At 32.5% G+C, this 16,080-nt stretch overlaps 1 protein-coding gene across 3 annotated transcripts in view; it reads right to left on the bottom strand.

Annotated features, from left to right (window-relative positions):
* The window catches only part of LOC124352711 (serine-rich adhesin for platelets-like), an 850,824-nt gene that overhangs the window by 21,413 nt on the left and 813,331 nt on the right, over positions 1-16,080 (bottom strand). For all 3 annotated transcript variants that reach the window (XM_046802336.1, XM_046802335.1, XM_046802337.1), the window contains 7 exons: positions 15,475-15,676; positions 11,787-11,973; positions 9,147-10,069; positions 5,066-5,292; positions 3,014-3,220; positions 876-979; positions 329-493 (listed from right to left, as the gene is read on the bottom strand). In XM_046802336.1, coding sequence (XP_046658292.1) covers positions 329-493; positions 876-979; positions 3,014-3,220; positions 5,066-5,292; positions 9,147-10,069; positions 11,787-11,973; positions 15,475-15,676 — 2,015 coding nt within the window. The remainder of the gene's footprint in view (positions 1-328; positions 494-875; positions 980-3,013; positions 3,221-5,065; positions 5,293-9,146; positions 10,070-11,786; positions 11,974-15,474; positions 15,677-16,080) is intronic.

The raw sequence follows: 16,080 nt of genomic DNA, 5'->3' as shown, positions 1-16,080 counted from the left end.
TAGCATTTTTCTTCCCGAATCCAATGGTCCATGAATTATATCGATACGTTACCGGAGTATATTATAAAAAATAATTATACGAGGGAATGTTTGATCGACAAAATTTTGACGGTTAACACCACAAAAGCGGCATTAACCGACATAATTATGTCGATTAACAGTTCTAGGGTTAAAGATACTATAGATATTTTATTTTTAAGAAGTTATACCGATTTTTAAAACAGAGCACATTTTAATTCTACGTTAATGTACAGATCATTAACATTATGTTGAAATAAAAAAAATCTTTCTGTATGTTTGGTATTTTTCACAAATTTGCATGTCTAACCTCCTGTGCAATGGAAGTGAAGTCCTTGTCATACTTATTGAGCCCCTGATGGAAGGCATCCATCTCCTCAGCACTCCAGCGGTCACTGTCTGTGTAGGCAAATGACAGCAGAGGGTGGCCTATCGGCAGCGAAGGCGTAGGCTGCATCAGCTTCAGCATCGCTTCCTGCATCATCACAATCACACTCTATAGCAGTGCAACTAGTTACAGTTCTTAGTATATTTTTATACATCATTAACACATTTACTTTGTCACAGGACAAGTATTGACTTACAATCAGGATCATAGACTAAGGACACCAAGCTTATGTAGGATGTCCAAAACTTTGGTTAATGTGGACACATTAAAAACTTGTTTGTGATTGGTACTGATATCTAAAAACACACATACTTTTCCATGTTCATCGACTATAACTACGTGAATCCAAGTATTTGACATTAAATTCAATCCTGTGCACCAGTGAAGTTCATCATTAATTTCTCCAATTACACTACACCACTTAATATATCCATAATTAAGTAACAGTGGCAACAGACATTGTACTCACATGGATGTTGCCATGGCAGAGGTGCAGCAGGTGCAGTGCATACTCTTTGTTACGCCCACCACCCGGAACAGCGGCACAGCATGCAAACTCCAGGTACATATCCACTATACAGATAAACACTGATTGGTACAAACTGCTCTAATATTATGTATACTTCAACATTTTTATGTATGTATGCTTTTCTTTATGGTGATATTTACCTTTTTTTACTTCAAGCTAATTTCTGTAATTAAAAAACGTTTTCAATTAAAAAGTTCATTTTTTTAAGATTGCAATATTGTACATTCATATAGAAATAAAATAAATTTGTTTATTCGTTCTTCTTAAAACATATTTAAGTAATTTTCTATATAGATACACAAGATAAAGATAGTGGAACACACCATTCGCAGTGTTTAATATGTATCTTGGTTCATGCAATATGTAAACAATTTATCAACGCGCCGATTCACATAGAACTATTTCTTTTCATAAAAAATCTTACCAATATTTTGTTAATATAATTTAAATAAATGTGTTAGTTTTAAATTAAGAAAGCTATTTTTATGTGATTGGAAGTTACCATGTGGTATGTATTAAGTAGACAGTACGTACATACGAAATTAGGAAGTTTTAATTACATTAGTTTTGTTTATTTATTTAAACTTATGTTCATTTTTTACACTATTTGTTTTAGAGGGTTTTGTTCAATTTGTCTGCATTATTTTCAAATTTATTTGATTTATTATTTACCACATAGTTACTGATAGATTATCTAGATGTGAAACGGACTCGAGTGCACAGTGAACAAATGTCACTGAGCGCATGCTCAGCCTGCTCATGTGACCAGCTCAGTCTGTTCAGTTCTGTCTGCTCTACGAGAAAAGTGTGTACAAACATGGCTAAAAACGTAAATATCAGTGCTTAAAATGGACACTCCAATTGCTTCTGTTTCGAAAACTGTAAAAAAATTTATGAACGTTTATAAATATATAGAAAAACAGTATGCCAGAATGTTATGTTAATGAACTACAAAGAAGCCTAGACGGGCATCAGACCGATATCTGTAATAGTGTTAGTAGTCTACTGGCTGCACCTGCCTTCCTGCTACGTCTTACCCCTCCCAGAAACCCATCACACCTCCATGCACGAACCGTTTCACGTCTAAATAATCTATTTGTAAAGAGATTCGCGTTATTAACCTATTGCAATAATCCTTCTGAACAAAACAATATAATAAAATGACAAATAATGAATTTTAGAACATTAAAAGTGAAAACACTTTGTTTCAAAATAGTACGAAGTTATGGTTAGGTGAAATTACAATAGTTGTTCCCTAGCTAGCAGTTATGGTTGGAGGCATTCGTGATCAGACGATGTAAAATTTGATCTTTTAGTGATAGGTATAACCTCGAGGGATGTTTTTCGTATGTCGCCATCAGCACGCCTCGGTTGAAGGCATTTATGTCAGGCTGATATAAACTTTTAGTCTTAGAAAGTCTAAATGGGAAAAATTCCCCTGATTTCAGCTTTATTGTTATTTTACGTATTCAAAGATGGTGTAATAGCTGACCTCGGCAACAACCAGTAAGATGTTGACTCATGATCGTAACAAGACCATGTGACGCCCTTAGAAATATTACTCCGTGTGAGAAAAGTACTTCCACTTCTGTTACTCTACAACTTCGTTATTTATCTTTGTCACCCCTTCAAACCTTATATTGTTTTGTTCAGGAGGATGATAGCAATGGGTTAATAATGCGAAACTCATCTTTTGCCACTCTGGGTATTAACTTCACATTAACCTAATCCATATTCCAGTCGACACAACAGACTACCTACTAAGCTCCCGGCTCTCTTGATGATGTAAGCATCATGTCATTCGTTGGTTAAAAAAACATCCTAATACAAAATTAACTCCTTTATTTTTTAATAAATCATTATGTCACTGGTGTAAGAGAGAACCTCCTATAAAAATCAACAAAAATCCAAGTACTGAATTTTTTCAATATATTTTCAAGAATCTGTAGTGATCTGACTAAGACAACTACTTAAATACGCTAACGATGTTGAATACAAATGAATGGAAGCATCATTTGAAATGTACATTTGTTAAATATTAATTTCAATGATAGTTATAATATTCTTGTGGTTCAAACCTTCATTGTCAGAGGTGAGCCTGCTGATGCCAGGATCCCATAAGAGGTGGTCATATGTGGGCTCGCGGTCCACCCGAGAGTGATCCCCACGCAGTGGCGGTACCGTGCACTGGTACTGCGGTCCGATGTTGACATGAGGTGAGATATCACACTCTGGTGCATTCTCACTTGTCTCCTGCCCTCCCTCATCTGACACTGATAGTTCACCTAGACAAAAAATAAAGTACAATAAAACTAATCTTATTCTTAACGCATGTTTCTGATATAGAAATTAACATGTGATCCAGTATTATTTCTATATCAATTAATTATTACTGTCCAATCCCCAATATGGTTTATATTCTCATTAGTCATACAACCTGCTATATGAAGTGAGCACTGATAAACTTTTCATTCACTTAATAAATACTATGGTGTCATTTTATGTTTTATAAATAAGACATAATTTTTGCTACAAATCTTGATAATATACGGGCAAACCAATTTTCTTTAATAACTAATTAAAACCCATCAAATAAAATTGTAAAAAAGATTTTGGAGTTAATTACAACCATTTTCTCCAATGGTACAGACCAATTAAAAAGGGACACAGTTTTACGACTTGTTTATTAGCTTTACTTTAATCTGAAATAAAATATATAAAACAATCATAAAAGCACAATTTTTGTATTTGGTTCGCTTTTACCATTATACTAGGTCTATGCTGAACTGTTATGTTAACTATTTTTGTCTATTGAGTTTAGTTTACGTTGTTTTTAATACTCGTAAATTTTGTACAACAAACTTAGCTAAAAATCTAGAAAAAATCTTCGAGAAAGCATATACGCACTTCATTTTTAATTAATAATAATTATCAATTACACTACAAAATTCATTGCCCCAAGTCGCTCAATTATCTATAGTTCAGGGACAAAAGCAGACAACGGATTCGTTTATTCGTACTAGACAGACACTAGCAAGGAGCAAAACAAACATCTACACTGACAGCTAAATCTACAGCCATTAGAATAGCAATTTCAGACTGTTATAGCTGTGAACTATATGAAATCCGTTAAGAGCGAATGTAAACTGTAGTGATATATTTATAAATAATTATAGACTGATAGATCAATAAAAATCACACAATAGTTTTCACAGAATACTAAATTAATTAAAAAATCAAATTTAGCTATTTTTAATAATATCTACTAAATACTATTAGTAGATACGGTTGGTAGCGTGGAAATAATTATCAGACCACCTTCACTATCATCTAAATTAATTGAGAACCGACAATTATGTAAGGACCATAATTACTGCTGCTAAACAGAATAATAGCCTTTAAAACAAACCCCTAGTTCTATCAGTGGTCCTACTAAAGGCCTTCCTAGCGATATTATTTTACATACAACAACGAACTATACTATAATATTTAAACACTGGAAAGTTTTACCTTATAATGAATACAGGTACTGCATACTCCACCTGTACTATCGGATTAAGTATAAATACCCGAGTTCGAATATTAATGACAAACTAACTAGTAGAGCTACAATAACGGTAGTTTCATTAAATATTTTAGCTTGTTTATTTCAACATTTAAGCAAGTAACTGTCGAGTCAACATTGCCATAGATAGTCTGCCAACACCTTCGCTGCAACCAGAGTCATGCGCCGACTTCAGGAACCGGACAAGAGTAGACTTGCGTTTACCACAGTCATTGGTAATTGGTAACAAAACTTACCAAATTAAATCTGTGTTAAAACTTTAACTTAAACTTTTATTTAAAACTTTTAACTACCTCTACAATTGGGCTATAGTACGTACTATAAATGATAGTATATATTTTCAAACAAAATGACAAAAAATAAACTATGTTGGTTTATTAAGCTGGTTGTAAGTGAACTTTGTTAAAAAAAAGGCAATAAACAATGGTGCAGATTCAAATTCTAGTAATTTTATGGTAGTTATCTTTGATATAAAACAAGAGAGTTTGTTTTGTCTAAATTCATGATTTTATAATACTCTTTTCCACAAAGAGATGGACACATCTACTGTCTGATGATTGCTCACCCTTAAGTGTAGTGGAGCTGGGCCAGGTAGTAACCGCCTGCCAGTATAGACCCTGCCCAGGACGAGTGGGTGGTAGCAGGGGTGGGGGTGTGTAGGGAAGTGTAGGAGCCGCAGGGTGATGTATCCGCGAAGTCCGCAGGCGGGACTGGTATGGATGATGAGGTTGCAATACCTCAAGCCTTGGCCTCTTTCTCGGCAATCCACTTCTTACCGGACTGGCAGGTATACTGGAACACACAATCAGTATGTATTCTACATGTTTCATTCCTATTTCAGTCTAAGGCAATTTAAGTGGCGTCTGACGTGTTGTTTGACTACTTCAGCTTGTTACCAATTTATATTGGCATGCAAAGAGCCTATCCTTTAAATTACGTAAGTAGTAAGATCACATAGCTGCCTTTAATAGAATAGAATTAAACAGACATCGTACAGGCAGAGTACAGGAAACAACCTGTATAACTATCTGTTCCACATTTTGACAAAAAATAAACTTGTGGAGAGGTGATTAACTTTTCTTAAAAAAGTCTCTTTTCTCAAAATTGTTGGATTTATCTGTGTGTGGTTGCCAATATACATAAAATAACATTTTAAGATACATAGCTTATTATTTTCTGACAGAAATTCTATTAATAGTACATATTAAAGTTAGAACTTTTTAGAACTCCACAAAAAATAATTGGGAAGATACCTAAGTGGCAAATTGAAGGACTCTACAATAAAAGTGCACAGGGTCCTGCATAAGTGAAGTCTAGCTCATCCTGTGACAGGCCCTGCCTGTTTGGTGTTTTATTCACAAAAAGCTGATAGCTCATCTTGAAGGTTCATTCCCAGCATCACTACTTATTCAGTTAGGTCTTATTATATTAGTTTCAGATACATCTCTTCCCCCCAGGAGATACTTTTATTATTCTTTTATAGTCTGGAAGATAAGAATTACTATTTTTCATAGAATTGAAAGAGTAATATTCCAAAAATGAAATTAATCATCAGTCACACCAGTTTTCGTCGGAAACAAATGTGATGAGAGGGATAACGGTTAAAATTGCTAAATGATAGTTTATTCCACTGGTCATATTTTTTTAACTTGATATACTCAACAAATTGTGAGACACACAAATAGTGACATAAAATATCAGCACTGATCAACTAAGTAAAGAAAAAGTAAATAGTATCTCACATAATTACCGTTTTAATATTATATGTGGTAATAAACAAGTTATAATGAGTCTTGATTAAAAATAGTGGAAATTGAAAAGTTTACATATACTTATTTATTCCTTTTTTCACTTATAATATAGGATTATTAATAAGTTTCTAAATAGCAGTTATTATGAAATATTTTTTAAACCCCTATAACAGAGTTTACCTTCAACACATTCACTATTCAAAGGCACAATAATGTTATTTGATGATACTCGTATTATCAGCCATTGAGTTACTTGGTAGCCAAAATGTTACCACCTCACTACAGCTATAGATGTATTGATATATAAAATGCCCTCTTGTAAAACCATTCATAAATGACAATTGCACATATTAATTTTGAAGTTCCAAGAAATAAGTACACAAGAACTCACTTATAAAGCACATTTATAGTTAAAATCATAAAACAATTAATCCTTGCCTTTTTTGTTGGTTTATATCTTTTGAATGGTTGTAACAATATTTTATTTTTGTATTAAAATCAGTGTTGCTAATTTAACGCATTTTAGTTACCTTCTTAATCAAATAGTTTAATCTTACAAAATAAGGTTCACTTTACAGTATAATAAAGACAATTTAATGTTATCATTAGAATTTAATTCTTATTATTAAATTATTAGAGTAACACCTGTAATAACTATTCACAGCTCGATCTGATGGTAGGCTATGTACTACCAATGATGATACTATTGCTCAGGGTGACCAGACATCTGGCTTTTGGAGGACATATCCTCCTTTTTAATGTTTGTCCTTCTGTCCTCCTAGCTTTTGAAAATTATATAAAATATCCAGCTTTTTGGCAAACGCTTAAATGTTCAAAAATGGTAGAATTATGTTAAAAAATTCTTCCGGTTCCCAAATTCTCTAAGATAGGCCATGAAATATTAGTGCAGAGCACATGTAATGCTATGGCACGTGAACTGCTGTTAGATTCAGCTGTATGTTGAGTGTCGCCTACAGTGTCACTAACTCACTGTTGTTTCTGTCCGCTCAGCTGCACTGGCGCTACTATCCCTTGATTACCTATTTATGTATTATGAATAGTAAATATAGTTTTTAATCTAGTTATAATACATTATATATTTTTCTGTTATAGTAATATATTTTTGAGCATAGCTTACTAATGATGTAATGAATCAATGCAATGAATTAGTTTCGCGTATTTCACAAAACTTATTTTTAATGTAATTTGAAAAATTTAGTTCAAATCAGATATAATTTTTAAAGAAAAAAATTCTAACAATAATTAGTTCAATCTTGTATCACATACAAAATAATACCCTCAATTAATATTTTTATCAATCCATATACACTTTAATAATATGAATTCCTTTTATTTTTCAATTTATATGTCAAAACAAGTCTAATTAAAGTTTTTTTATTTGCATTACAAGCAGTACAGTTTTATTTTATAATGTGCATTTTTTAAATAATATATAAATGAATGTTGTTCGCAAAGTTTATAAGAATATTTAATACTGTCCTCCTTTTTCAATCCCAAAAGTTCTCCTTTCAGGAATTTCCGTCTAGTCACCCTGGTAGTGCAACACTATAGAATTTTGTTGAAAAGTCCTAGTTACTGACCTAAGAGAGACATCATTGTTTAGATTGTCTATCATTAGTGTATTTTTATGACTATACATTCAATTTTATTTAGAATAGTACAGCAGTGATTGATTAGGAACTATTGACATACAGTAATTTCATAATGAAAGATATACAGTAACGAGTTTAACAATAACTTCCCAACCAAGTGTCATCCTAGTTATTGGAGTAAGATAAGCATAATCCACAATTTTATTTTTTAAATTTTTAAATTATCTATAACTTGTTGGCTATCTTAAATTTTAAAATAAATTGCAGATATGCAAGTTGATAAATAGCTATTGTTTCCAATATTATCAGCTACTAAACTTCTAATCTTCAATAAATCACTCTTTTTTGAACATTCAGGACAGTTTTAATAGGCGTGAAATAGTTTTTTTTTTTCTGGAGAGAAAAAAAATAATAACTCATCACCAAAAGAATAATTTAGTGTGAAGCAGCCAGTTTCTAATGAAGTGAAGAATCAGTTACTGCCAAGAAGACTAAGTGCCTGAAAAATAATTTTCTCAAGTATTGTTCATTAAGCATGTACATGTTCTAACAAAAGTTATTTCATGAATTGTTTCTCAAGTCAGTTAACTCTAATTAGTAATTATTTATTGTATACTTATAGTTACCGGCAGAAGATTGATTGTGTTGAAATATTACAATCCCCTTAGTTTATATTGAAAACTAAAACTAAAAACATAAACAAATAATATGATGAAACTCATTTGTAAAATCCTATCAATTATAAAATTTTATTTTAACAAAGCTAATCTACAAAAATAAATTATTTCACATAAAACAAAATATAACCTCAATAAGCATACAAAGTAATTCTCATAAGCATATTTTGTGCATAGTACATTTAGACTATGATTACCATTAGTAAAGTGCCCTCAGCTGGTTAGAAGAGAATATCTGGGTGTCTGAGACTTCATAGAGATTGGTTGATTGAAACTAATTGAAAATGAAAATTACTGATGTTACAAGAAGATATCTTTGAGAATAAATCTGTTACACATTTATTTTGTAACAAACCATCACACTTAAAATTCACAAAAATTGGTTTTTTTCATATTTATACTATATTATATTCAATATTATTTACATTTATATTCTTAATTAATCATAACTTAACAACACTATATGACTAACATGATCAGTTTATCTACTGTGCTGTTTTAATAAGTGTTACAGTAACAGTCTTAATTGTATTATAATTAAAAGGTAGAATAATGCAATAACAATGTATTTAATTGTATACAAATATGAAACACTCAAATCTTACCTTGTTGGACTTAAAAACACATCATCATCCATGATTTCCTCCTTGATATGGTCTAATAAGCGCGCACTGTTTGTCCTTTGTAGATTTGTCTTTTGCATACCCTTTCCTGTAACCACAGTTTTCATAACCTTGCCTCCACAGTCAGGTTCAATTTTGGACCTCGTGTTCACATACACAGTGGTTGTTCCATTCAGCAAATTCGTTCCTTTTACTGGTTGGAAATTACACGATGTCTGGAACAGTTTCAATTCTCCGTTACGATCAAGAACAATCCCAGTGACATCCTGCGTCCCACTTGAGCCCAGGTCGATTGTTCCATTGTTCAGTAGCTTGAACGTGTGAAAATCGAATCTCTTTCTTGATGCAAAGTCCTTGGGACTACTTGACAAGAGTGGATCGTCTGAGTTGGGCATCATCTGTGACTGCAAGGTGTGGTGAGGTATTGGAGATGAAGAAGATGCTGGGAGAGATAGTGGTGAAGGGACAGGAGTGGCGGAGAGAGGTGACTGTGGAGGAGGTGAGGGATAAACTTGTTGGATCGCACCCAGTGGAAGGACTTCATTCAGTGCCGCCTCTACAGCCGCAGAGCTAGACATGGTAGAAGTATAGAAGGCTGCGGAGAGAGGTGAAGAGGCGGGCCCAGAGATCACAGACTGAAGAGGTCCAAATGACGGGGACTGGCCCTCCTGACTGGCAGGTGGCGTGGGGTAGGTGTAGCTGGGTGAGGGTAGGGGGGACTGGGCGTAAGTGGAGTCTGAGGACTGGTAGTCCTTATGAGATCCTGACTGGTAAGCAAAGTCGGCCAAGCTGACTGGTAAGGGGGAGTTGAGCACAGACTGAAGGTCCTGGTGATGTTGGAATTGTTGATCTTGTGAAGAGTCTTGATAATCTTCTAGAGACGCTATGTCCTGCAGTGCTGCCGCCTGGAACATGAAGTTGAACATCATATTACTTCCAGTAACATACACAAATGTCAAATCATTGAATAATCAACCTAGGAGGTAAGTACGTATAATGATAGCAAGTTCAATATTGCTTATTCATCCACCATCTCCCTTACTTATACATCTAACTTTCTTCTTCACTATATCAAATCATCTTAATTTTATTTTGAACAATTTTCAATTCTATCAAATCGTTAATTTTTGTTTTATACATAATATGGAGTTGTGTAACATTATACCATTGTTTTATACACCATATTATTACATTTTCACATTCATGATAAATGAGATACTGCTTTTAAATATCATGTTAAGTCTGTTACGCATAATTTTATAAATGTTATTATAGAAACATAATTCCTTATTTGTCTCTTCGTGAAAAAATTTAATTTATCTCTGTCTGTCCGCATGATATCTCGAGAAGGATACAATCTATAGACTTGAAACTTTGCAATAAAGTTTATTTCTATAAGGACAATACTGAGTTTGGTGATAATGAATGTCACTCCATAGGATTTGGCTGAGCCTTAGCAAATACCTTTACATTGGTCTTATGGGTAACTATGTTGGGAACGAGAAAATTTCAGAATAGATAAATTTATAAACAATCTGTGTACAATCATATATGAATTAGGCATGTGACATGTTCATTTATTCAGTGAAATAAAAGAAATAATAGATTGTAATAAATTATAAGTCTGTGATAAGTTTGATATTAGCACACCCTTGCCTAGTAGTACCTACTCTTCTATTATTTCAACTTTGCCATGAAACCTAACTTAATGATCAACAATTGGAATGTATCATGTAGCAAGATATCTGAAGAATATTTCCATCCAACAAAATTTAAATTTGCATGAAACTTCATTTCTATATAGACAAAGATGTGTACTATGGTGTATGTCCAATCATGGAATTTGGCTGAATGTAATGTTTCTGTCAATTTATTTTCTGTATAGTTGTCTGTCTGTTTATCTGCCCACAAAAGATCTCGAGAATTAAATGAGTTATAGAATAGAAATTTTTTATCCAACGTCAGTAAAGCCTGTTATGTAACATTTGATATGGCGTACTCTTACCTTGTAACATGTTAAAGCTTTATAATATGTTCCTCCATAATTGGGATAAGTTTCTTACACATAATGTAGCTACAGTAGGTAGGGTTATTTCAATTTGAATGTTGAGTTTAGTTCCAGTTCACCTTAATTTTTATAGCAGTGTCTGGTATCTGACACTGTCTCAGACTTGACTCCTGCAATCTGGAGTCATATTAGTCTAAAAAGATCAAAGAAAGTCGGTGAGTAAGAAGATCAAAATGAACCTTTACATCATTTCGACATCAGAGATACCTATGAATAGGTGAAGTGGCAGTTTCATTGTCTCATCAAATGATAATAGTGTTAAGTGTTTGTCACTTATAGGAAAATTCCTTGTTATGAAAATAAATGAAAGTTTTGAAGGTTATAACCAAACTACAATTTTCATGCCTATTATTCTACATGACTAATGTTAATAGAGTAATAATAGTAATATTTAGGCAATTACTGTTCTTGTTGAAATTACTGACTCAAAGAATATTGTAAAATAAGGAAGTTTGTCTATTGTCTAATATGTTGAACAATGTTAAACAGACAAGAATAAATTACTATCAGACAAAACGTCTCATGGGAAAGCATTTAATTTAAACCTGCCATACCTGAATGGACTCGGCGAGTTGTGCTGGATCAACACCATGCAGCAGCATGGAGTCCTGGACGGACTGGACTTGTTGGAACACGTCCTCTTGGAGGCTTGGAGAGAAGTAACCACTGGAACCATCATCATTACTGTAGACGCCCAGTGAGTATGGTGGCTCATTCTGGAAGTTCAGCTGGAGTTGGGGACTGCAAAGATATATTTCACATTGTTAGCAGTAAAAGCATATTTTAACTTCAATTATAATTTCACCTATACTTTAAAAGTCTGCATCAAGCTTATAATATCTTAACCAGTATTTTTACAATCAGTATCAAAACACTCCTCCTTTAAAATGAATAAATTTCATATCTGGCTGTAGACACGTTTATCATACACAATGTTATGACACTTTAAAATGACATAGTATTTAACTTCTGAAGCAACTTTTAGTAAATGTTACCACATGGCAATGAATAGACTAATATTTTTTTACTCCTACTTTATGGTACTACATTCCTTAAACAAAATCAGTTGGTCATAACAATTTTGTACCGTCTAAAGGTATGATAACTATGCAGTAAATTATGAGAAGAGATGTAAGAAATAAAAAACTGAACCTCTATAGACAGCAGTAGTTTTAACATTGTTAATGGGCTTGTCTTAAGAGACAGTTTCTGGACACTGTTCTAGGGGTATTTTTCTTTTGTTTGTAGGTTTTATATGGATGTCACTTTACTTCCATATATCAGTTTTATTCTAAAGTGGAATCGAATAAGGAACCTGAGATGATAATTTGATACAATTTTGTTGCAGTTCCAAATTTGTGCATAACCAGTTAAAACATATTGCTTGAGGACAGTATTAGTCTATATTCGGGCCTTTATGCCTTAAAGATTTGTCATGGATTGTACAAACAAGAACTTTACTTTTAGCACAATTTACTATGGCTGACAATATTACATAGTGTTGCATGCTTGTGCCAGTGAATACAGACCTAACAATTATAGTGAACAGCAGGTATTCAGTTCAATTCAATTAAAATTTCTTTATTCATATAGTATACATAGCATATAATTTGATATAGTACGTTCAAGAGTAGCATAAAATAATAATTATATGTTAACAGATTATAAATAAATAAAACTATGTCATAAATAATAAACTAGAAGTATAAATTAAAATTTAAATAATGCAAGCGATAGCAGTAGAGAACTCACAATATCTATTAAAAGTTAATGAATATTACATTGATAAAATTCGAAATATTCTGTTTAGTGGTCTTTCAGTGAAAATTTCTTTTAAACATTTAAAAAATTTAGTTTTACTTTTTATTTCTTTCAGGTACTGGGGTAATTTTTTATATAATTTACCACCTTCATAAGATGGTTTCATTTTAAGCTCCCAATTATACCGAACAGAAGCAATTCTTCTCCTATGTGTAGTGTCTTAAAATGAAAACTTCTAAACATCATCAGTGAATCAAGTAATTGACTGACAAGCATTATATTTTCAAATATATAAAAGCGAGTACACAGTCATTATATTTTGCTGTCTGAAATGTGTTTACAGACATACAATAGATCAGGTTTAACATGATTTTAATTGCATGTTTTTTTAAATAATAATATTTTATCTAAATTTTCTATTAAGTTTGCTCCATAAACACTTATGCCAAATGTAATAGTCGAATGAATACATTTTGTCATATTTGGTTGGCTGATGTCAACTGATTATCAAGTCTTTTAGATATGTTGTTATTGAAAGTTGTTTTTAATAAACTAATTTCTATAATTAATGATTTTGGAAAGTCTTAATGTAAATAAAACTAGCTGTGTGATTGAATTTCTGCACCAACTTTTATTACAGATCTGAATTTGTTAAAGAGCTGTTTTTTGTTTCAAATTTGAAGAACCTCTGCTGAAATATGCAATCTACACAATGGTTCAATAATGGTTCCAATATCATTAATGGAACAACATTATACGTAGTTTTGAGGTTAGTCACAAACTACTAAAAGCGTTTAAGCAGATTTGGAGCACTTGTTACAAGCTAAGGGAAATATTGAAAAGCTCTCTCCTTTCAAGCAAAACATAAGAGATTTGAACCAGCTGACTCAAGTTGAATGATATGAATCTCTCAAAGCAAAGCACCGACTCAGCAAATGTGAGTCCTTTGAAAGCTATCTCTTGGCAGAGTGAATCAGTCCGCTCGGTCAACTCTAAGAGTATTGGTGCATAAAAGATGTTTACTAACAGAAGATTATAAACAGTATTAAATATGTATTATGTAAGGTTTTAGCTATAAAACAGTATCTTTTTATAGTTTAGATTATATTATTTCAGATTATCCTATCCTACATGTGTAAATCAATGAACAAGGAAAACATTTCATAAAAGTATGTGATAGATATTCTAATTATTTAATTAGAAAGAAACAGGCAGTTTTATAAAATATACTACTTGTTAATCCCCATGTTTTCAATACCTTGCAAGGATGACTTGGTGAATCCATTTTAGTGAAATATTTACGCTTGAAAGAATCAATAATTTAATTTATTATCTATGTTTTTTTAATTATTATTTTGAATTTAATACTCTTGCAGGTCCCATAGCTATGTCCATAGTTAATTATATTATACAAACTAATGTAGCAGATTGAATAACACAGACAATAAATTTAATGAATAGTAGTGCCAGACAGTAAAAGAATAACACACCATCTGTAATTTAATTTAACTGCCTGCAATTGACCCAGTTATCAGTTCGTTAAATTTGATTAATGGATGTATTGTACCTCTATGAGGATTTCTCTTTTAAAAGTTAAATCTTGTGTCATTAAAAAAGTGTTTTATGTTTTATCACATAATTGATACATATGTGATTCCTTAGAAAACTGGATCATTAGATTATGTAAATTTAATAGAAATATGTTTATGGAAACTTTCCAGTATCAGCACTACTAAAGAGTATTTAACCTTTTCTATACCAATGTCGGGTCCCCCTACAATTTTTGATATTCACTCATACATGCTTGATTTATTCATATAATAAAGGTTAAAACCCTCCAGATTACTAAAAACAATCCACAACAACATTACTAAAGACAGGATTATCAAACTAACAATTAGGAGTATTTATTTGAAACAGATTTTGAATTTTTTACAAAAAGGAAATCTACAACATATGACAGTACTATCAATGAAAATAAAGGTGTAATGTTTATAAAGCAAGTTGTGGGCATTTGTAAAAAAAATCCAAAGGTCCATGCACATATTATACATGTCTGCTTAAAAACATTAGGTATGGTCATCATCTCAAATAAGATGTCTAAAAATCTGAGTAAATTATAGGCTGTTGCTTTATTAATCTGTTAGAGAGATGAGAGCTCTTGCTTCCTGCAGTCTGATAGAAACTAACCAGGGAACAGAATGTTGAGTGCGTGTTATACACTATTTCGTGTTACAAACACACTGTGGCTGAAAAATTCTCTCATTACTCTCTACGTAGCACCAAATGGGCTGTTTGGGTCTTGCTCAGGATTTTACTTAATTAAGTATCAGTTGGAGAGCTCTAGCTTTCTAGTAGACAGTTGGAAACTAATGTTAGAATATTTATCAAAGTTTACAGAATTATATGAATTATAGCTGAAAACACTTGTTCAGTAAATACGTTAATTGGAAGAGGGAACCTCAGAGGACCAAAACGTACCTGTGACTCTGCTGCGAGCCGGGATCAGAACTGGCTCTCTTCACCGCAGTCTTGGAGTGTTTCTCCTGCCCGGGTGCGTTAGAGGGGTTCCCAGACTCCTGGGTGGGAGGAGTCCTAGGTGGAAGGAAGTGTTCTGAGTCCGAGTGTCTTCTTGAGGAGTTTTTGTCTACGGCCGCATTGTTCATGCTTGGAACTGCAGGAACTGTAAAGATATCGGCTCACTGTTTTATCTATTCAAATGTTCTTTCCCTATATAGCATTATTTTATTTATTTACAGGAGAATAGTTAAATGGACACGAAAACAAGGGATTAGTAATTTATTTAGCTAGATGTATTCTACAAGGATTTTCAGCTAGTGAAGACTGTAATGTATACTGAACAGCTTACAATGAAGCGAATTGTTAGAAAATATTTATTTACTCAGAGCTTTTCTCTCAAAATACTAAAAAATCCCTATAAAATCTGACTGAACTATAAAAAAACCTTTTATACATATTTTTTGTGTAAAATATATTTTAAAGGACTTTGTCTAAAACATATTAAGATATATAAAGTGTTAACTCAACCGGGACTTATTGCACAATGTTCAATTGAAGAATTGTTGT

This window comes from Homalodisca vitripennis, chromosome 1 (assembly GCF_021130785.1).
Source record: "Homalodisca vitripennis isolate AUS2020 chromosome 1, UT_GWSS_2.1, whole genome shotgun sequence".
Lineage (NCBI taxonomy): Eukaryota > Metazoa > Arthropoda > Insecta > Hemiptera > Cicadellidae > Homalodisca > Homalodisca vitripennis.
The sequence above is the reverse complement of the archived record's forward strand: the minus strand, read 5'-3'. Positions and strand labels throughout refer to the sequence as shown.